General features: G+C 37.7%; 1 protein-coding gene across 1 annotated transcript in view; it reads right to left on the bottom strand.

Moving 5' to 3' along the window:
• eys (eyes shut homolog) overlaps positions 1 to 22,181 on the bottom strand; it is a 255,068-nt gene that overhangs the window by 28,820 nt on the left and 204,067 nt on the right. The window contains 2 exon segments of the mRNA XM_058384541.1: positions 7,790 to 8,010; positions 12,943 to 13,051. Coding sequence (XP_058240524.1) covers positions 7,790 to 8,010; positions 12,943 to 13,051 — 330 coding nt within the window.

Genomic DNA, 22,181 nt, shown 5'->3' with positions numbered 1-22,181 from the left:
CCCGTGAACAGAACAAGAACATTTGATTCTTGGCTTGAGGCAAGGTTTATTATTTCTTAATAATGTGTGACAATTTAAAAACATGGTGCCTGGAGTCACCACTTAATTGACTCAAATGCTTTCTCAATATATACCTTTATAAGAAGAAATAATGAGCTGCCATAACTAATAGTTATTTCTCTCTTGGAGGGGAAAAAATATATAATAATTTGCATGAATAAATCAGCAGTGGATGTCAAGTGAAAGAAAGCCTACAAAAAAGAGAATAGAAAACCTATGCCTCTGCACATGTTCCCTTCATTTGTTCCAAGTTTGCAGTGATGGCTGGACAAGGTATTAGATGGGAGGACTGAAATCTAATCCCTATGAATAGTTCATCAGCAAAGAAGTTATTAGGGCTGAGAATACTTTATATCATGAGGTCTCAGTGGCAGAGTAATAACGATGTATGGGAAACTATTACACACACACACCTCTCTCTCTCTCTCTCTCTCTCTCTCACACACACACGCACACACACACACAGTTTCCAACATGTTCAAGAAATGTTTTATTATTTAAAAAACGATTCGGTTTTTTTGTTGTTACTTTCATTACACAAAGTCTTTAATCTGCTTTAACACATTTATTAACAGAAAGTAGTCTGTTGCTGAAATAAAAAGGATTTCATTTCAACAATATTGAGATGGATGAGAGGATTAGCTCCTGTAGCCCAGCCTGTGAGTCTGTATCCCAGGCAGAATACCATAGTCCTTTACCATATACAGTGTATATATACAATATATTGCCAAAAGTATTCGCTCACCTGCCTTGACTCGCATATGAACTTAAGTGACATCCCATTCCTAATCCATAGGGTTCAATATGACGTCGGTCCACCCTTTGCAGCTATAACAGCTTCAACTCTTCTGGGAAGGCTGTCCACAAGGTTTAGGAGTGTGTTTATGGGAATTTTTGACCATTCTTCCAGAAGCGCATTTGTGAGGTCACACACTGATGTTGGACGAGAAGGCCTGGCTCTCAGTCTCCGCTCTAATTCATCCCAAAGGTGTTCTATCGGGTTGAGGTCAGGACTCTGTGCAGGCCAGTCAAGTTCATCCACACCAGACTCTGTCATCGATGTCTTTATGGACCTTGCTTTGTGCACTGGTGCACAGTCATGTTGGAAGAGGAAGGGGCCAGCTCCAAACTGTTCCCACAAAGTTGGGAGCATGGAATTGTCCAAAATGTCTTGGTATGCTGAAGCATTCAGAGTTCCTTTCACTGGAACTAAGGGGCCAAGCCCAGCTCCTGAAAAACAACCCCACACCATAATCCCCCCTCCACCAAACTTTACACTTGGCACAATGCAGTCAGACAAGTACCGTTCTCCTGGCAACCGCCAAACCCAGACTCGTCCATCAGATTGCCAGATGGAGAAGCGCGATTTGTCACTCCAGAGAACGCGTCTCCACTGCTCTAGAGTCCAGTGGCGGCGTGCTTTACACCACTGCATCCGACGCTTTGCATTGCACTTGGTGATGTATGGCTTGGATGCAGCTGCTCAGCCATGGAAACCCATTCCATGAAGCTCTCTGCGCACTGTTCTTGAGCTAATCTGAAGGCCACATGAAGTTTGGAGGTCTGTAGCGATTGACTCTGCAGAAAGTTGGCGACCTCTTCGCACTATGCGCCTCAGCATCCGCTGACCCCGCTCCGTCAGTTTACGTGGCCTACCACTTCGTGGCTGAGTTGCTGTCGTTCCCAAACACTTCCACGTTCTTATAATACAGCTGACAGTTGACTGTGGAATATTTAGGAGCGAGGAAATTTCACGACTGGATTTGTTGCACAGGTGGCATCCTATCACAGTTCCACGCTGGAATTCACTGAGCTCCTGAGAGCGACCCATTCTTTCACAAATGTTTGTAAAAACAGTCTTTTTTATATTTTATACACCTGTGGCCATGGAAGTGATTGGAACACCTGATTCTGATTATTTGGATGGGTGAGCGAATACTTTTGGCAATATAGTGTATATATATATATATATATATATATATATATATATAAAAGCAAACAAGTATTTGATGTAGCCTGTGTGATGTGAGGATGGTTTAAGCTTGATATGATGCTATTGTACATCTAGCATGCAGAATCTAAGCCTAACCTTTTCAGATAGTTATGCTACAGTTGGCTCATTGTACTGATAATTTATAAAGGCACCTGGGTAAAGAAATTAAACAAATATATCATGTATATATCATGAAATATAAATCTACATTAATAATGTTTTATATTTATTCATAACATCCTCTTATTCATCTACACTGCTGTTTCCTTTTTTTCACTGATAAATATCAACCTGTAAAACCCCCATTCTTCACCACTGGAATATGAAAGCTCACAGTTTAGTTCATCTCAAAGACAGTAACATGGAGATTTTTATAACAAAATAAAACCAAACATTTTCAATATGTTTGTTTAACTCTTTTGCCTTCTCAGCAACACTTGTTTTTTGCCACCTTGTGTCTCTCCCACTGAAATAAAACACCCCCCCTGGCACGGAATTTAATGATCTCTTCCCACTCTACGAGACTCATTAGCAACAATAATGTGATTCAAAGCAAACCAAAGGCGTTACCATTCGCATGGGGGTGACTGATTTAGCACGACTCTAGACTTGTTTATGACATTTACATTTTGTGAGTGTGTTTGTGTTTATATGCAGGAGGCACCGAGGGTCAGCTGCAGCAAGGCACTTTCATAAATGCAATGTTATTAACTTACAGCAATCAGTCTGAAATGTTACCGGCCCCTAGTGAATTCTCCCAGCCCTCTTTATTATCATTTTGACACTGTTTAGGAGAATCGTTCTGAGTGCAGATATAAAACTATACGATATATTAGGAGATTCTGTAGCTGCTTACAGGTGGTCATACACAGTATGGCCAAAAGTATGCGGACACCTGAACATCAGACCCATATTTGCCACTAAATTGGCAGCACACAATTGGATGTTTTTGTATGCATTAAGATTTCACATCAGAAAAGAAGAAACAGCCTTTATTTGTCACATATACATTACAGCACAGTGAAATTCTTTCTTCGCATATCCCATCCTTGGAGGTTGGGGTCAGAGCACAGGGTCAGCCATGATACAGCACCCCTGGAGCAGAGAGGGTTAAGGGCCTTGCTCAAGGGCTCAACTGTGGCAACTTGGCAGTGCTGGGGCTTGAACCCCTGATCGTCCGGTCAACGACCCAGAGCCTTAACCACTTGAGCCACCACTGCTCCATCACTACCCCATCACTGGAACTAAAAGGTCCAAACTATGACAATGACCCTGCGGGCTGGTTGTGGATAAACTCGCATGTCCTACACAGATCCCTGACCTCAATCCCACTGAAAACATTTGGGATAAACTAAAACACTGATTGCACCCCAGATCTCCTCACTTGACATATTCTTGTGGCTGAATAGGAGCCTAAATCTCCATAGCTGTGCTACCAGCAAAGGAGAACTGAATGTGGAATATTCAACAAGCGCACATGGGTGTGATAGTGCAGAAACGTTTGGCCTTATTTTTGAAAGCAGTGTCTGTAGTGTGCAGCCACTCATTCTGATGTGATTTTGTAACTTTTTCCACAGCCATTATCCACTGAAGTTCTGATTTATGCTTCTCTGATGTAGAATTTCTTTCAATTCATATTTTTATACAAAAATGTGCTTCCTATTATGTGCCAGGTGAATCGCTATCGCAATAAAAAAACCTCTGCACTTTACCATCAGAGAATGCTTCTAGAAATGATGAGACCTATGAATCTGAAATGAATTATGTTTTCAGGGAATTTAGGGATTCTGAACTCAGTATTAATTGACCCCCTGAAAGCCTTACCCCCTTCTATCCTTTATCTAGTGTAAAAGATATTTTATCTAGCATCTGTAGTTAGTGTAACTCTGGTTAGTTTCTGATTAATTATACACTTTAGGTGTAGTTACTTCATTTAGATTACCAGTGGCCTTGTAAAATGATCTAATTGATCAAACACTGAGACAGAGTGTAGAGAACGGTTATCTGAGTTAATGTAGCTTTTTTTGTCAGTCTGGGTATTCTCTCTCATCATCATCAAGGCTTTTCTGTCTGCAGAACTGCTGCTCACTGGGTATTTGTTTTTTTATTGCACCATTCTAAAGAGTGTTCTACATGAAAATCCCAGGAGATCAGCAGTTATAGAAATACTCAAACCGGCCTGTAATGGCACCAATAATAACGCCACAGTCAAAATCTTTTTTTATTCTGATTGTTGATGTAAACATTACCAAAAGCTGATTTCATGCATTGGCACATGATTGGCTGATTAGATACTGCAGGAATGAGTAGGTGTTCCTAATAAAGTGTTCAGTGAGTGTATATTGGCAATATACTTAAAGTTAGATTATATTTCAAGTTTGGTTTTTTATTATTTCAATTTTTCTTTTTCATATGTCCCTGTATTATTTTTCATTTTTAAATTATTTATTGCTTTTAGTTTACCCCTGTATTAAAGTAAAATGGAATATCCCTGTTTTTTTTTGAGTTGCTAGTCTTAAATAGTGGTGGCCTGGATGGAAAAACGTTTTTTAAAAATCGGCAACCTCAGAGGTAAAACATAAAATAACAAAGAGTGCATGTATATAAAAGCATGAAATAAGAGCATCAGTGCCGTACGATAGTCGGACAACTTCAGGCTGAGGCTAAGCTCAATATCTGCTTTCAAATAAATTCACTTATCTACATTCCTTATCAGAAGGTTTCAAACTTTACTGCTGAGGTGTCTCTGAGCTACTCAGGGTACGGAATAGCAGTGTGTTCTCTATTCAGTTTTCCAGATTTCTTTGCCTGTGTGTTTATATTTTAGTGCTACTGAACTGAAATAGACAGATTCAATTATTCATCTTGAAATGAAACTACTTATTTGTTTTTGCTGTGTTATTTTCATCTCCTTTTTCCTGTACCTCTCCTGTGTGTTTTTATCATGCTAAGCTTAAGTGTATATATATATATATATATATATATAAAGATTATCTATACAAAATAATAATAATAATAATGATAATAATAATAATAATTTCTTCCTGGGATTAATAAAGTGATCTATCTTAGGTTTACTGAAGAAACACATCACACAAGAAATATTTTTCTGAGAAAACAAAATGCACTATTTTATTTTAATGCATTTTACATACACTGTTGCTTATTTAAAAACATTTACATTTTTTATTAAATATTCTCAGAAACATTCTGCCCTTCCTTGGCCAAGGACATGGCTGAACTTATGACTAACAGACTGCCTGCTTTGGCAGCAACCTGCACTTGGTTCCCTGTTCTTTTAAATCAGCCAAAGACTTTAGGGCTGTAACTGACAGTGAAGATGACCGATGTGTTACTCTACAAGTAGGAACTGAGTGGATAATGTACAGCTGTTCACATTTGGCCCCTCTTCCCCTTCCTCTTAACCAGCCAATGGATCTGTCTTACCATCGTCACACAAAAGAGTCACGTCCATGAATCAATGCCAGGCTTGTATGTTGGTGGGAGGATTTAAAAAGGGGCAGCTTGGGCACGGCAATAAAAATGTCATCATTCAGCAGTACTGCAGAGCATGGTTGACTGTGAAGGGTTTTAGTACTTTGTGTGTGTGTGTGTGTGTGGGATGCAAGGCTATGGGGGCATGACAACAATGCCGCTGTAAGAGCGAGACAAAACGAGGATGGGGCGTCTAGAAGGAGGTACAGGAGATAAGGGGGGAAGGGGAGGGTGGAGAGTATTTGCAAACCATCTGTTGAAAAATGGCAGGCTGCAAACATCAGCTGTGAGCTTGGAGGAAAATTGTTCCTCCTACTCACTGGTGGGTTGGAGCTATTTGGATTACAGTTAGGGCAGCAGAATGCAAAGGCAGTTATCTGCTGTCAAAAATAAGCCCTACAGCTAGTTTTCCGCTTTTAAAGCCAATGCGTGGAGACCTGTCTTAATGTCTCGGAGCTGTGTTACTGAAGGCGCTGTACACGAGTCAAAGTACAAAACCCTTCGCTTCAATGGCTGATTCTGAATGGAGACGGAGAATTATTTCACAAAGATGCGGTTGTAATTTCATGCAGTGAATCCAGGCATCAATTTGTGCCAAGGGATGAATGCATGATAGCTGCCCAATATGAAGCAAGAGCATAGACACGGGATCAAAGGGAAGTATCAAGAAAACTGTTGGTACAAAAAGAAGTACTGGAAGTAAGCTGGGAAAATGAGGGAGCGAGTAGGATGTAAATGAGACTATTTAAATGCAAACCCAGCAGGCCAGACTTCTCCATTTGAGCCTGACCCTCTTTTTCAGGTGTCTCTCAATGGGCTATTACATGTGGGCTAGAAGGCAACATACAAGCCAAGTATTGTTGGCTTTTACAAAAATCTCTCCAAGGCATGATAAAGCACAAAAGGATCCATTGTAATAGACTACATTCAGTCAAATGGCCTACATTTTTGATAATTTTAAAAATCACATCAGCATATAGCGACAAGCAATGTTTCAAATCAGGACTGTTTTAACATTAGCAAAGATTCACTAGCAAACTATAAAATATAAACAAGTATGTGTGAATGAAAGAAATGCTGTCCCAAAAAAAGCACTTTGAAAGAAACAGCACTTTCTTCTAGATGATCTTTTGAAAGCCTCAATGGCTTAAAAAGAGCATCCTCTATAGTAATTATACTGTTAATGTCAGCTTGAACTCACTTATATTGAATCTAATCATAGCTTTTAATCATCTACTTTGTCTGTATGATGTTGAATGGGTCTGGTGCTGCTTGCAAAACCCACCAAATTATAAAACATTAAAATCCTCTTTTTGTATCAACAAAAATCTGATAATGTGTTCATCAAAAGAGACTTGCTTTTTACAAAAGTGAACAAAATGATAAGTATTCACTAAAAATTGGCCACAATCAAATGATTGCTTGAGGTTAACGCGGTCACACATCCACAGCTTTGTTAGCATACATCAGTAATGCAATCAAGCCTGTGATTACAGTCATTTTCAACTCAAGCATGCGTCTGCCTGCTAACATTGCACACACCTGTTTCGTTATCTGAAAGAAGGTTCACGAACATGAAGCTTTTTACAGAAACAGCTAACCGATGCCATTTGATTCTTTCTAAAGTGATTAATGGGAATTTTGGGTCGGAGTGTTTAAAAAACAAACAAAAAACAACCCAGAAGCTAATGTGCTAATGTATCTACAAAAAGAAGACTAATGCACAGATGTTTCTAAAGTCACCTAATTGTGCTGCTTTAAATATACGAGATACCGGATACGGCCATGTTCCTCCATTTACTCTCCTAAATCTATTTTCATATGTCGGCTGATGCGCCAGTACTCTTTACAGCATATTTCGATTGGGTAAGTGCTACTGAATATCTTATATTTAAACAGACTTTGTAAGGTTCACTATTTGTGTGAGCAGCATGAATTATGAATTAAACATGAAGGTCATTGCTCTGATGAAATATACAAGACTCTCCTCCAAAGAGGCAAACCTAGTATATATTCAGCTCAACAGTAGCAGAGCTACGAGCTACCACTGGGGATTGGACACAATACTGCCATATCTTTTTTACCTTCATGACCACCTGACAGCTTTGGATCCTTTATCAATTAATTAGTAGAAAAGGAGTGTGAGATGGAAGCACTGCTTTGCAATATGGGGGAACTGCACTGATTAATGCACTAAAGAATGGCAGGGGACCATTTGAAGGATGAACAGTGATTGCATACCTGATGCAGGTGCCTCCGTTTCGGCATGGTTGGTGTTGACACTTTGCTGTATCACAGTTGTGGATGTGTTGGCCTTGATGGGCCTCTTCCATTATGTGTAATTCTCTAGAGTTGACCTGAAGCTCCATGATGCAACCCACAAAGCCAGAGACATTGTCTACGCTGCCATGCAGCTTGGAAGGAAATGGCACACTACCCAGGAAAGTGGGTCCAAACACAACCTGAATTTAAAAAACAAGACAAAACAAAACCTTAATTGCATACGGCACAGCAGTGACACAAACACGGTGACACTATTTTCCATTCTAGAAAAAACAGACTTTTTGGATTTATCATTAAAAATAATTTGCATTTTAGAGTACCATGAAATCAGGACCAAACACATTTGCCCTGAAATGCTATGCCAAAAAGTATACACTGCTAATTAAATTAAAAACATTTACAATCAGGAAATAGACAGCCAATATACAGATGACTTCAGTGATTATACAGTTTGAATGTTTGAATAAATTTTCTGCACCAGAGCATTATAAAAGAACCATTAAGACCAAGATAACAGCACATATATTGATATCTAACTCATTATAATTATGGTAATGCATTAGAACAGTCAGTTTTCTCCTTTTAAAAGCAGGAAGCCAAGCAATCAACCATATGTGGATGTCCAGCAATGTGTGCTTTCATTAAATATGGATTAACAACACTAATGAAGATGCACAAGCTTTAATAAATAAAAAGTCTAAATGTAGCATACGCTACACGGAAAAGGACTGCACCATAAATACGATCGGATTAAAATGACAAAGCCTCATCTGTTATATTTTACAGTCACATTGTGTAGAATGTTCAGGGGTGAAAAGTAATAAATCGCTCTCATTACAGTACTTGAGTACACGGGGCACTATAATAGTAACTACATTGAATGTGCTTTTTTTTATTCAGATTGAAAAAGCAAACATTATAATGCTTTTAACTCTGGAGGACTCTTAGCCAATGAAATGAGAGTAAAACATGATTAAAACAGTGTGAGACATAATGGCAATGATTGAGCCAAGTCCTGTAGAGATATCTGCATTTCACATCTTACCTGCGGAAACGTATACTTGTGAATTATTAGCTAGCTGAGTGAACTCGACTAACCACACAGATATTTTGTTTCACAGTATGAAAACTCTGTATTAAAGCTTTAAAAAGCCACTTCAGTGTTCGGGAATGATTGCTGATTACTGTTGGGTGAAATGTATCCAAGTTGTATGTGGGAAATCTTTGGTACAAAGCTAACTATCTAGCTAGAAACATGAATTAAATTGAGCTAGCTATCACACCTAACAAGTTACAGAAATCCTCAAATTAAGAATATTTTCAGATTAGTTGTGATCAGATCAGTTGAGACATACAGTCTTTTTTATTTATATATTTATTTTTTTTGCTTTACCCAAAAAAACATTTTGGGTTTGAGATAATGAGTAAATGAGATAATATCAGAATTCCCGCCTTCAGTTCCTGATTAGCTTGATTGTTTCAAATATGATTAGCTCTAAATGTCTATTCTTGGTTTGAACCCTGGGTTTAAACCTGTAAATACTGTAAAAAGGATAAACCAACATGAAGTCCAGAAAGCTGTCTATGGGAGAAAAGCAAGTCATTTATGAGGCTGAGAAAAAAGGGGAACTCAGGGGTCAAGCATGATGGTGCTATTGTCATGTCTTGGGCTTTCATGGCTGCATTGGGATCAGGATCACTAATCTTTATTGATAATGTAAGTCATGATGGTTGCAGCAGAATGAATTCAGAATTCTACAGAAACATTCAGTCTGCCAATTTGCAGAGAAGTGCATCTATTATAGAAGAACATCATCAAGCAGCAAGACAATGACCCAAAACACACTTCTAACACACAAAAACGGACTTCAGTAAGGGGAAAATTGGAAGTCAATCATCTTAACCAAGTTGAGCTGCATTCCACCTCCTGAAGAGGCGACTGAAAGGAGTAAATTCCTAAAACAATCCGAAAAGAAAGGAAAAGAAAAGAACTGAAAGAAGTTGTGCTACAAACCTGAAAATGCATCACAAAAGAAGAATGCAGCACGTGTTTGGGTTTCTGCACTGATGCAGTAAATATTAAGAGTTTCTTACTTAATACTATCTGTTCCTCTAATTTTGCTCACCTAAAAATCAGGCAGTCTGCAACTAAAGGTGCTACATTTTAAATCGCTTCACACATCAAGATGTAAATATTAGAAATTCTGACCTGTCGTCACGTTTATCTTTTGATCCCAAACCAAAATGTCTTGAATGAATATCAAAAACAAAAGAACAGGCCTTGCTGTTCCCATACTTTTATTGTATAATAAATCATTTGTACAGTAATTACTCAAGAAGTTTCTTATTTAGACTTTCATTTAAGTGAATTATTACTATGGTTGCAGTGTACATCAGACGAGTACATCAGAGGAACGGCTCATGTTGGATGTTTGGGGGACAGAGTTAGAGAGGTCAGATTAAGATGGTTTGGACGTGTTCAGAGGAGGGAGAGTGACTATATTGGTAGGAGAATGTTGGACATGGAGCTGCCAGGCAGGAGGCAAAGAGGAAGGCCAAAGAGGAGATATATGGATGTAATAAATGAGGATATGAAGCTAGTGGGTGTTGAGGATGCAGAAGATAGGGATAGGTGGAGAGAAATGATTCGCTGTGGAGACCCCTGAAGGGAAAAGCCGAAAGATTACTATGGTTGCAGTGCTTTTACCAAAGTCAGTGTACATTGTATACATTGCTGGGAATTTCAGTTCAAATCGAATCAAATCAAAATGGAAACTTATTTGTTACACACAGTCATACACAGAATGATATACAGTGGAATGCCTTTTATGGCGGTCCAGTGACATTATCACTAAAAGTATAAACGTAATCAAAACATTTGATATGCAAGTATTCAAAGCACCCTAGTGCTCACACAGTTCCAAGAAATGTAATAATTGATGTCCAGATAACTACGGATAAATCATAAAACTAATTAATGAATTAATGAAACAAACCGCAATATTTTTTAATGAAAAATTTCAGTAAACCAAATTGTACAGTTTGGAATTTATAGCACAGTTGCTGTTCAGAAAAATAACTTAGCATGAGGAAATTATACACTAGATGTTTATGGGAAGACCTCAAGCACAGAGTCTGATATACAAGTGTGTTATGTAGGTACTGTATATTTATTTATTTATTTATTTTTTTAAAAAAAAAATCCTCCAAAAGCATGCAGCATACAATTCAGGAACTGCAAGACCACGTTGCAGAAAGAACCGAAGCTCTTCTCAAGCCAAACTTTGAAATACATTGTTAGGTGTTTTGCATTATTTTCCACTTCCTGTATTGTCATCTGAAGACATGCAGCACTTTAATCATTTGCTGAGCAAAGAAGTTTTGGCTGTTCAAATTTTACTCAGTGGAAAAGCAATATCCTTACCAAATTAAATAAGTATACAATTCAACAGGCACATTCAACCGAGTCAGCACAAAGCTACTCGTAGTTTCTTCCTCAGAAAGAAAGAAAATATCATCCAGTCAGTAAAGCACTGATATTTGTTTGTTCTACTCTTAATGAAAGGACCAGTAAGTGGGCAGATTTTTTTTTTTCTGACATAACTAAGTCTTGTTTGATATCAAGTGATGAAATACTGTAGAAATAAAAAAAAAACTCTACAGATCATAACTGTACATCCTTTTAAAAAAATAAATCCAACATACAAGTCCTATAACAACTGAGTTATAGGTTTAATACAGCTGTCATGGTTGTGTATAATGATAGTGTTAAAGTCGTGCAACCATCATTCTGCTAAACTCTTCAGTCTTTCTGATCAGATATTGATTAATTTTCTGTAACTGCATCTCTGACAAAGGTGTTGGCTCTAATTCAAACACTGTGTGTACATAAATGCTCTTAGTCTAATATTTTATAATTTCTGTAGAAAACGCTCATTCACATGAATCTGTTTATTCTGATAATAATCATTTCTACAGAGATTTCTGTTGAAAGATTTTCTTCTCAGTCGAGAAGTTTTCTTCTGCCCCTTCTTTCTTTTTTTCTTTCTTTCTTTCTTTCTTTCTTTCTTTCTTTCTTTCTTTCTTTCTTTCTTTCTTTCTTTCTTTCTTTCTTTCTTTCTTTTTTTCTTTCTAACAGATTCATTTCATTGTCTGTACCACTTATCCGATCTATCCTAAGGTTATGGGGAGCCTGTGCCTATCTCAGGCATCATTGGGCATCAAGGCAGGATACACCCTGGACAGAGTTCCAACCCATTGCAAGGCACACACTCACTCTCATTCACTCATGAAATCACACACTACGGGCAATTTAGAGATTTGGAAGCATGTCTTTGGACTGTGGGAGGAAACCAAAGCACCCGGAGGAAACCCACCAAGCACGGGGAGAACATGCAAACTCCACACACACAGTGAGCAGGAACAAGACTAGAACCCAGGACGCATGGGGCGAATGTGCCAACCACTAAGCCACCGTGCTGAGATACTAACAGATATAAAATACAATTATAAATGTTTAAAAAGCATCATGTGCCATTTATTAATAAATACAATTGATCATCGTTCGTAAACTGCTGTGGAATAAGAGGCAAAAACACACTTCATGTTGTGCGGTTATTTAAAAACAATCCACTTCAGGGTGGTAACAGTTACCATTGCATGATGGATTATTTCTATAACAGCACATGCTGTCATGTTTTATTCCTTACTAAACTAGTGGTCATAGAGAACCAATGCACTTTAATTATTTATTTATTATTCCATTTCATTTCATTTTTTATTTAACTACAAGTGAGGAATCAGATTTGTGTTTGGTTACCATCTGCCATCATACTGTATAATTCATCGAAATACAAGACGCATGAGCGTGACTTCTTGGTACGGACCACCGATAACCAACAAGAGGACCGAATAATATGGTGTGAACTGAGTGTGAATGTCCTGAACACGCATAATCTCACCTGACGTGTTCACACTAATTCGTAGTTAACACACAGCCAAGTACTTCACGTTTACCATCTGTTCAAAATGTGACTGGATCATGATCTCAACTCTTACTGGTTAAATACCAAATGAAGTTCATTTAAAATCAGTGATCGTATTGGATTTACCTCAGACGAGGGTTCAGATACATATTTCTGTGATCGATTAGCAGTTCCATTAGCCACGGCTATTTCAATCATGCACAACCCTCCGTCTCGGCTGACAGGCAACCGATATCTGAGAGAAAGAAAGAGAGCAGAGGGGAAAAAAGTAGGGAAAGGGAGAGATATGGAAATGAAATCAGAATATATATGATTGTATGAGTGAGGGAGAAGAAGAAGAGTGACAGCAAGAGGGGGCACAAAAGAGTGAGATTGTGAGAGGAGGTGTAAAAGGGAGGGAAATCTCATTAGAACATGGAGCATTCACAATAAATCCATTTAAGCATGAAAATGATGCAGACTTGGCCGGGGGAGTGCGGCCTGGTAATGGAGCTGGTGTGACTTGCTGACTCTCACTGCTTCAAAACCTCACCGTCACACTGCATCAACTCTGCATCAGAGTCAAATCATCCTCAATTACCCTTTCCCTTCCATCACCATTACCACAGAACAGAACAGCATTCGCTTATGCATCATGCATATATATATATATATATATATATATATATATATATATATATATATATATATTGTATGTAATACACTTACGTATATATATGTGTATGTAAGTGTATAAAAAATAATAAAAAATGTAATATATATATATTACATTTTTTAATTTTTTTTGTATGTAATGTGTACATAATGTTGGACCCCATTAACAGGTCTCCTGCTGTCAGGAATAGGCTGCTGCTTTTGAGATAATTTTTTAATGTGCTGCCAGAAGGTGTAGATGATATAAAGGATGTTTTTCTGAAGTTTTCAGCAGATCTAAAAACCTTAGATTTTAATAACTGGCCTAAAAAAATTAAAGGTCTTATAAAACACGTTTTTATGAGATAAAAACCTCAAAGGAATGTCGAGATTTTTTTAGGCAAACACTTGAGAAATGGCTTTACCTGAATCAAGCCAAGAACATAATACTAATGAAATGTCCGCACGAACACTGGGGTGATACAAGCAGAACATTGTTTATTAATACCAACAGAAAGGGTTATGGGATTCATATAAATGGCTTGTTAGGGTTAGACACGGCAAGAAGAAGAATTAATATTGGAGGGGAAAAAAGATCAGTTGAAAAACAATTAGGTTTCTGTACTATAAGTAGCATCAAGAGCCAGACCTCTACACTTTGCCAAGGTGTAAATTGAAGAAAATTGCTTTAATTAATGTGGCCAAGAACTGCTTGCTTTCACAGGAATAGGTTATCTGACTGACATTGCAAAAGGCCAGGAACTTTTAATTGTCACTAAATTCAACAAAACTCTTGATTCACTAAAAGAATTTTAAAGGCAGGAGGCAACGGACTTTTTAATCAAGTGACTATAAACTGCAAAAAATATCTCAGCAAGCGAAGAGATATTGAATAACAGAAAAGATATCTGATAATTCTCATTATGATATAACAAATATTATTCTAAACTTATTTAAATGTAAATCTATTTCTAGACATTGTTAGTGTTAAAATGATTTTATTCTATTAGCAGTGAAATTTGCATCTTTTTGGAAATAAATGCTTGAAATAAGCAAAATAATCTGTCTGTAATGAGTACACATATCTAGGATCTTTATTTAAAACTAATAAGTTTTATAACTAATAAATTAGACTAATAATCTAATAAGGAGAAATATTAGTTTTATTAATTTGCTTATATCTGAGAAGTTTTTCTTGCTCAATATGTCACAGAGCCAACTGCATTGCGCCACGACTTTATGTGTAAATGAGAGCCTATATAAGGCATGGTCTTAGTGTCTGAAGCTGAGAGTAATATTATGATAATAAATGGTAAATGCTTAACATAATTTTCCTGAGTTGTATAGTGATCAAAGAGAAAATGCTAGTTATGCTATAAGGAAAAAAATTGACTGGTTTCCAGAGATTATTACCTTCCTTTTCTGTTCTTTTTCCAGTTTTACAGAAATCCAGATATATGCCAGAGATGACAGTGGCTACAAAATAAAACCTTGAGATTTATAAATCATTAGATTATACAGTAGAAGACAGAAGTGTGTTGAAAGGATGTTCGGTATGAGCAGATTGCGAGTCTTAATAGGATAACAGGATGAGAACAGGACAGTGTGTATCATTACAGCAGCAGTATCTAGGTGAGAAGTAAAAGTGAGACTTGGAAATAAACTGGTTAAATCTTTTGGGTATTCATGTGAGTCACAATTCACACATTCCAAAGCTAAATAACAACCTGCTTTGGATGCTAGACAATTATTACATTCTAAAAGACACACACACGCACACACACACACCAACCTGAGTCACTGTTATTTTCACACAGTCATATTTCTTAAGACTGCTATTGATTGAGTATTTTCCACTGTGCTCATGAACTTCACTGTCTCTACCTTCCACTGCTGGCTTTGTGTACTGTATTCTGTGCTGCGGGGGCGGATTCCTGCAGGCTACCATCTCTCGTTTGAAACGTCAAAGGATGACTCGTTGGAAGTCATGTGAAAAATGAAGGAACTGGCTTGATGTGAATGCAACAAAAGGTCTCCTGACAATGATCTAATGCAAAAGAGCCTTTAAACAGACTCGTCATTTCCCCTCAAAGTCTAGTTTTATTTATTCAGCTTCCATATGCGATGTCCGTTTGACAAAGCGGAAATATACGCTCATTTTCCCAGTGGCTAGTAGCCGAGAGATGGACTGGATGACATAATCAGATGACACTACAGCAATGCGTGTTTGGCATGCCCTTAAGCAGCTCTATAGAGAAACATCTAGGTCAGCAAACGTATCAAGTAAATGCCACTTAGACAGTCAATCCAGGATGACTGTCTCAGGGGGGGGAAAAAGTGCTGCTGGTACATTACTGATAACAGTTTTTGCCTGGTTAATTTGGTTGGAAAGGCTCAAATGGGAGAAAAGAATAGGAGGGGGAAAAATACAGTAATTCTCTCTCTTTCGATTTCCAGCTTTATTCAGGCTCCACATTGTTTCTCTACATGATATGAAGTGTATACCAAATATGTACCGTTATATTGTCTAATTAAATGACCTTAAGTTCCTTTATTTTCTTACGACCTTGAACAGAAGGAGCTTTAATATTTCTGTGGGTGTCTGGCTGTAGAATAAAAAAGATCAAGAACAAGAGTTTTCAACTGAGTATTGCACCCTAGAAAGAAAAAAACAAAAAAAAAAAACAAGGTCCTGATTTAGCATTGTTCAAAATACCCCGCCGTTCCTCATTGTACCGCAACTGTCAGCATTCCCAAAAAAGCATCTGCCTTTTCCCATATGGGAGCATCTCTTGCTGTTATTCTAAAGCAACAAACATTTTCCTATTTCTGATCGTTGAAAGGGGAAAAAGGAAAAATAAGATTGCCTAATGACCAGATGCAAGCAATCAGGCCGATTGCCCTTGCACTAATTTGAATCAGCATCGCAGGACACCTCCTCATAGGCAATCACTGCCCTTCAACTTCAGGTAGCACTAATTACAAGGCTAGGCAAGTTATGAAACTTGTTCTGCATACAGATTGAGGCATTAACACCCGGTAAAGCCTGCAAGCAGGAAATGCAAACTGATGGGCAACGTATTCTACATGTAACAGGTTATGAAACTTGATTGAAGCCATTTTATGATGCTATTGTTTATGAAATCTCTAATAAAGGCTATAATGCTGTGATCTATAATGAGGTGATGCTTATCTTAATTATGGAATGTTAATCACATTACAGATATTGTACAGCTGTTTATATTGAGAAGCCGTGCACAGGATGAGATCTGAATTCGGAGATCAGAATCTATTTGCAAATCGCTTCAGCGCTTCGGTTTCAATTTTATTAGAAGGATTTTAAAATAAAGGAAAAAAAACAAAAGATATGGAGACTTGTTTGCACAGGATGGCTGAATTGCCCTGTCTAGTCTGTAATTACTGCATGATGACTACTATCTAAAATGATCCTAAGCAATCACATATTCTTTCTTTGTGTCTGATTGTATGTAATAATATATCTGATATATTCTCCTATACACATACTCTCTATCTGCAGGAGTGTGACAGAAACAGAGACTACGAGTAAGACTAAGCCTTGCATCAAAATGAGATTTGTATTTTTTTTAATGAAAAAATAAAAAAATAAAGGGATAGGGAGGACAAAAGGAAGGAAGGTGGAGGAAAAAGGAAGGTGAGGAAGAGAGTAGGAAATTGAACCTTGCTTAATAGTGCTAAGAAAGAAAGAAAGAAAGAAAGAAAGAAAGAAAGAAAGAAAGAAAGAAAGAAAGAAACAATTTGGGTTGAAGCGAGAGGGAGAAAAAGTAAAAGTAAATGAGTTGGCAGGAAAGAGAAATGAGAATAAAGAAACTGTCAGGAATAAAGAAAATGTCAGACATTACAGACAAAAAAGAGAAGAAGAAAGCAGGAAAGAGAATAAAAAAGAAGAGTAAGTAAAGGATAGAATAAGTGGCCGTGGGTCTGACAGTGTGCAGCTGCACTGGGTGTGTTTATTGTGATGATCAGTGGCAGCTGGAATTCAAACAGACAAACATTCAATCAGTGTATCTCACAGGAAACATCTCAGACTTTAAGGTTTTTGTCAATTTGATCAAACCCAAAGAGTTATATAATGAAGAAGAAGAAGAAGAAGAAGAAGAAGAAGAAGAAGAAAAAGAAGAAGCATCAGGATAAATGTTATAGTGCAAGGCTTAAAGCAGTATAATAATTACTTTATGTATTGCTTGGCCAGGCACACATCCAGATCCCTCCCCCAAAAAACAAACATACATAAAGGTCTTGTGTTCAAATTCCATTAGAGGAGTAGAAAATTAGCAAAATATAATTAGGCATCGTTTTCCCTGCTACTGCTCAGGAAAATAAGCTCATACGGCCTTACTGCACTGGCTGAGTGGAGCAGTAAATGGATGACTGGTTATATAGGCAGTTAAGGAGAGGAGCTTGAGACAATCCACACTGCTGTTAAACCTCTGACAATAAACAGCAGCGAAGCCTGAGAGCATTTTCCATTCAGAGCGCTTGGCTGGATACAGGTCGTTCCTTTCAGCTCTAACGCAACAGAACCAGGGTGTAAACAAACACCTATTCAATATTTCATCCAGCAAAAAAAAAAAAAAATAATAAAAATAAAAAAAGTAAGTGTTTCTCATTCCCCTCTCAGCTGTAACTTATTCATCGCGTCATCCAAAATCAAAAGCAGCTTTTTGAGCTCAGCAGGATGAGATGTGCACCTAAATTATTCAGCTTTCGGTGCTGCCTCCCCCCTCCCCCTTTGGCCTACCTTCTGATCTATTGCTGTAATAAGAACGAAGTCTCGCCAACTTTTATATCCGACTCATTGAAGACTTTCTCCCCACCCTCGGCACCTCAGCCGAGACATTTTTAACCATGCCAGTATTAATGGATTAGGTGATATATTACCTGAACAGCTTCTCTCCAATACAATTATCCTATCTCAGGGATCAGTTAGCATGTGTTTGCAGGGTGGAAGAAACAGCATGCAAACCTGAGCTCAGATCTGATGCAATGCAGTGACATCTCATACAAACACAGGGGTGCCTAGTGTGGGGAAAGACACATGCAATTGGGCTTCTGTTACAATGCACATTTCAACAAAGGTTGCACTGAGCTTGGGGGGAAAAAACACAGAGCAAAGATAAAATACCGGAGAGATTGCTCGAAGTGTGGAAGGTGTCAAGAGCTGGCAACAGATGGCAGTAAAACATCATACTGTGGAGGCTTCAAAGTAATGTGTGCGCACACACACACACACACACACACAAAATGCAGCTTCAGTGGTGGGTGTAAAGAAGGAGAAAAGGAGAAAAAAAGAAACAACAACAAACTGAAAATGAGAGGGAGTTCTTTTCATATCGCATTCCCAATTCCTGCAGGATTGGCACAATGTCAGCTGAAGACCGAATCCTGAGAAACTCTGATCTGCTGGAAGTACCACTTTCAATATACCCATGCAGCCACTTAAGGACACATTCGTGTCTGGCTGACTATAAATGGAGTCTAAATAGGTCAAGCCTTTTAGATACTTTCGCTAGTTTTTAACCACCATAACACCCATTCTGAATACAGAGCCATTCAGGAAAGAATGAATACACAGAGTACCACCTGCTGCTGCTTATTTTGCCTCATTTAACAACCTATAATGCAATTTCTTAATGCAACCCACCTAGGATGTGGGAGAGAACAGAGCGTCCTCTGTATATTTGTTCTGGTTTGATTGCTCCTCTCATTGACGAGTTTGTGTGTAGGCTACATTGCTGCGTGGTTACAGATCAAGCTAGTTTCCCTGGTCACGCTCCACCATATTTATTTCCATTTGTATGCCTCTTTTAACAACAGACATTGTCACAAAGCAGCTGCACACAATATAGAATATGTGGACAAGTGGATACAAAGAGATAATAAATGTGGACGCTTGCAAATTTTTTTTTTATTTAATTATTCTGTAATTAATTGAGTGCCAATGAGGTGATCTTTGTGCTTCAAGTGAAAGGTTATTTTGTTTTCTTTTAGTTCCACATGATTCTCGACCCACATTTCCTTTTGGTTCATTTAATTATATGCACCATAGAAATACACCAAACCAGACAGCAAATGAACCAAAAGTATCCATTTGTGCTCTGACTCAGACTAATAAGTGTGAAAGCGCCCTTAGATCCCTAATGAGCAAGTCAGGAGCACTGCCAATGAAAAACTCCACCAGACAACATAAAGAGGAAACCTTGAGAGGAAACAGATCTAAAGGGGAAGGCTTCTGGATGACACCGGATACATGGAGACACCTCTTCTCCAGCTGTATACTATAAAGTCAAACAGCACTTATTCTGTTAAAAGGATTTTCAGTAGGAGTGTCATAGCCTTTACGATAACAGCAGCAGTTCTTTGCTAAAATAAGTCTACGGTTTCCAGTTCATATTATTTTCTAGTTCTTATCATGTTAATGCAAGCAGGTGCTTCCTTATAGAGAGACTGCACATCTCGATGATGGTTAATAGCCTGGACTCATCCTCGTCCTTTCAGCCGAGTTCTACGAGCCATATTTATATTAAACCAGACGTAATTTCCCAAAACAGTAATACACTACTGACCTGCGAAGGACAACAAAAATATCCGAGTATAAAGCTACAGTCTCATGCTGATTTTGAACTGTTTAGCCTTCTGCTATGTGAGAAGCAAATGGGAAAAAATACATGCTGCAGGAAAAAAGAAAAAATGAAATTATTATAAGATATTCAAGTCAATCTGTAAGGTTAGAAGGCCATGATATTGTACATGATCTTTGCCACTGTGTGACTAGAAATCACACACACACACACACACAGGCTACTGCTGACCATCCAGGTTACCCATCCATATTTTTTATAATCCTATATACAATGTTTACAGCTTCCTCTCCGTTTCAGATGGAGCAGCTAAGACACATTACTAACAAAACTGTTTATTGCTTCTAGTCTGTCATGCATACATTGCGCTTTCCCTTTATCATGCAGTAAAGCGGGTTTATTAGGAATCGCACTGACTATTATGTTTACACATGAGCAGGTCAAACTGCATTGAGGCTGCAGTTATTAAGAAAAACCATCACATGAAATATTTTACAGAACGAAAACAATTCAACACATAATCACCAGTGGCACTATAAGTACCCTTTGGGTCAAAGCTGCACATTATTTTAAAATCTGTTTATGATTATGATTATACTGCCTGATATATGTGTTACCTGCATGGTGTTTTTTTATAGTATAGCAGAAAAAATATGATAGAAATTTATTGGCGGCTGTACAGTAACTATATGGGTATTTAAAAAAAAATAAAACAAAAAATTACACATAAGTGAGCAAACACTGATAATCAGCACTCATCCAAAGAACAGGCCAGAAAGCCGTTATATTTATGGCATTTGGCATCGGTTATATAAAATAAAAGACCACACACACACACACACACACACACACATACACAATGCGGTCTTTTCATTACAGCACTAAAAAACAAAATTCCCTGTTTTGCCAACAAAGAAGATTTTTTAGATTTCTATAATTTTAATCATATTATTTTCCTCCAAAAACAAACAACAGGGAACAAAATGATTGATGCTAACAAATTATTCCATGTAATTTAGTTTAAGATGGATAATCAATCACAGAACTGGAAGAACATGAAATGTTTTTCTTTTTTTCCCACTGAAGTCCCATCTACGATTTTCTGTAAAATGAACAGCCTTCAACATGCATTTGCTTTCGGAGGTTTTTGTCATCAGCTGCAAACATACACCGTGTCAGAATATACACAATCATACGTTACTGTCACAAAGAGAAAAAGCAAGAAAGAAAATGCCAGCTCGATTTACTGAATGATGGTTTAAAACGGAACAAGGATTTCTCTACTAATGCACGTCGATCCTGCTCCTCGCTGAAGGTACGACTAAAGCTGGTTTTAGACGTGCAATTACAGCAGTCTTTTAAGATTAGGTACTTGTGTTAGATTATAAGAGATGATTCCAATAAAAGCGTGGCCAACACGCTGTGCAATAACGTGTTCTCCATGTGAGATATGATGAAGATTCTCTAATACTAGACTTGCACTTAAATAAAATGACTACTTGCTGCTGTGGAGCATGAAGGGAGCATGATAGAAGCTTCTGGAAATCAAGCTTTTTTGTTGTTGCTCTTACCGTATTTGTATCTAACATTTCATTGTGCCATAACTTCCGCATACTGATGAAAATGAAATGCAATACTCTGAGCAATTACATTCACTATTGCTAAAAAAAACAGCATTTAATGGTGCAATAGTCAGTGATACAATTTTGGGCAAAGAATAACCGGGAAATACACAAAACATTTAAAAACATATATATATGTATTCTTTAAGCCATTATGTGGCTGAAAAAACCAGCCATTGGATCAGAAGTGGATACTCCCCAACACTCCTTCTCTTCATCCCTCACGTCAGTTTGTTTGGAGAGAAAAAAACATGGCTCAAGCCTGTAAGCTCTGTGTGCAGGCAGATAATTCTTGTTTTAGTAAAATAAAATAAAAAATAAAAACATGCTGTGTTTGGAGACAAACTTAAGAAGAAGTAATGCAATAAAACTAAAATAAACAAAGCCAGCGCTTTTCCAAGACGGAGCCATTTTATTACCGGTGAAGCAGGTAGGATTTTCCTCAAAGTCAGGTCAGGAAATGTTTTCAGTTCCCATGCAGCTATGCTAA

The sequence above is a fragment of the Hemibagrus wyckioides genome, linkage group LG29 (assembly GCF_019097595.1).
Source record: "Hemibagrus wyckioides isolate EC202008001 linkage group LG29, SWU_Hwy_1.0, whole genome shotgun sequence".
Lineage (NCBI taxonomy): Eukaryota > Metazoa > Chordata > Actinopteri > Siluriformes > Bagridae > Hemibagrus > Hemibagrus wyckioides.
Note: the sequence above shows the minus strand (reverse complement) of the source record. Positions and strands in the feature narration are given on the sequence as shown.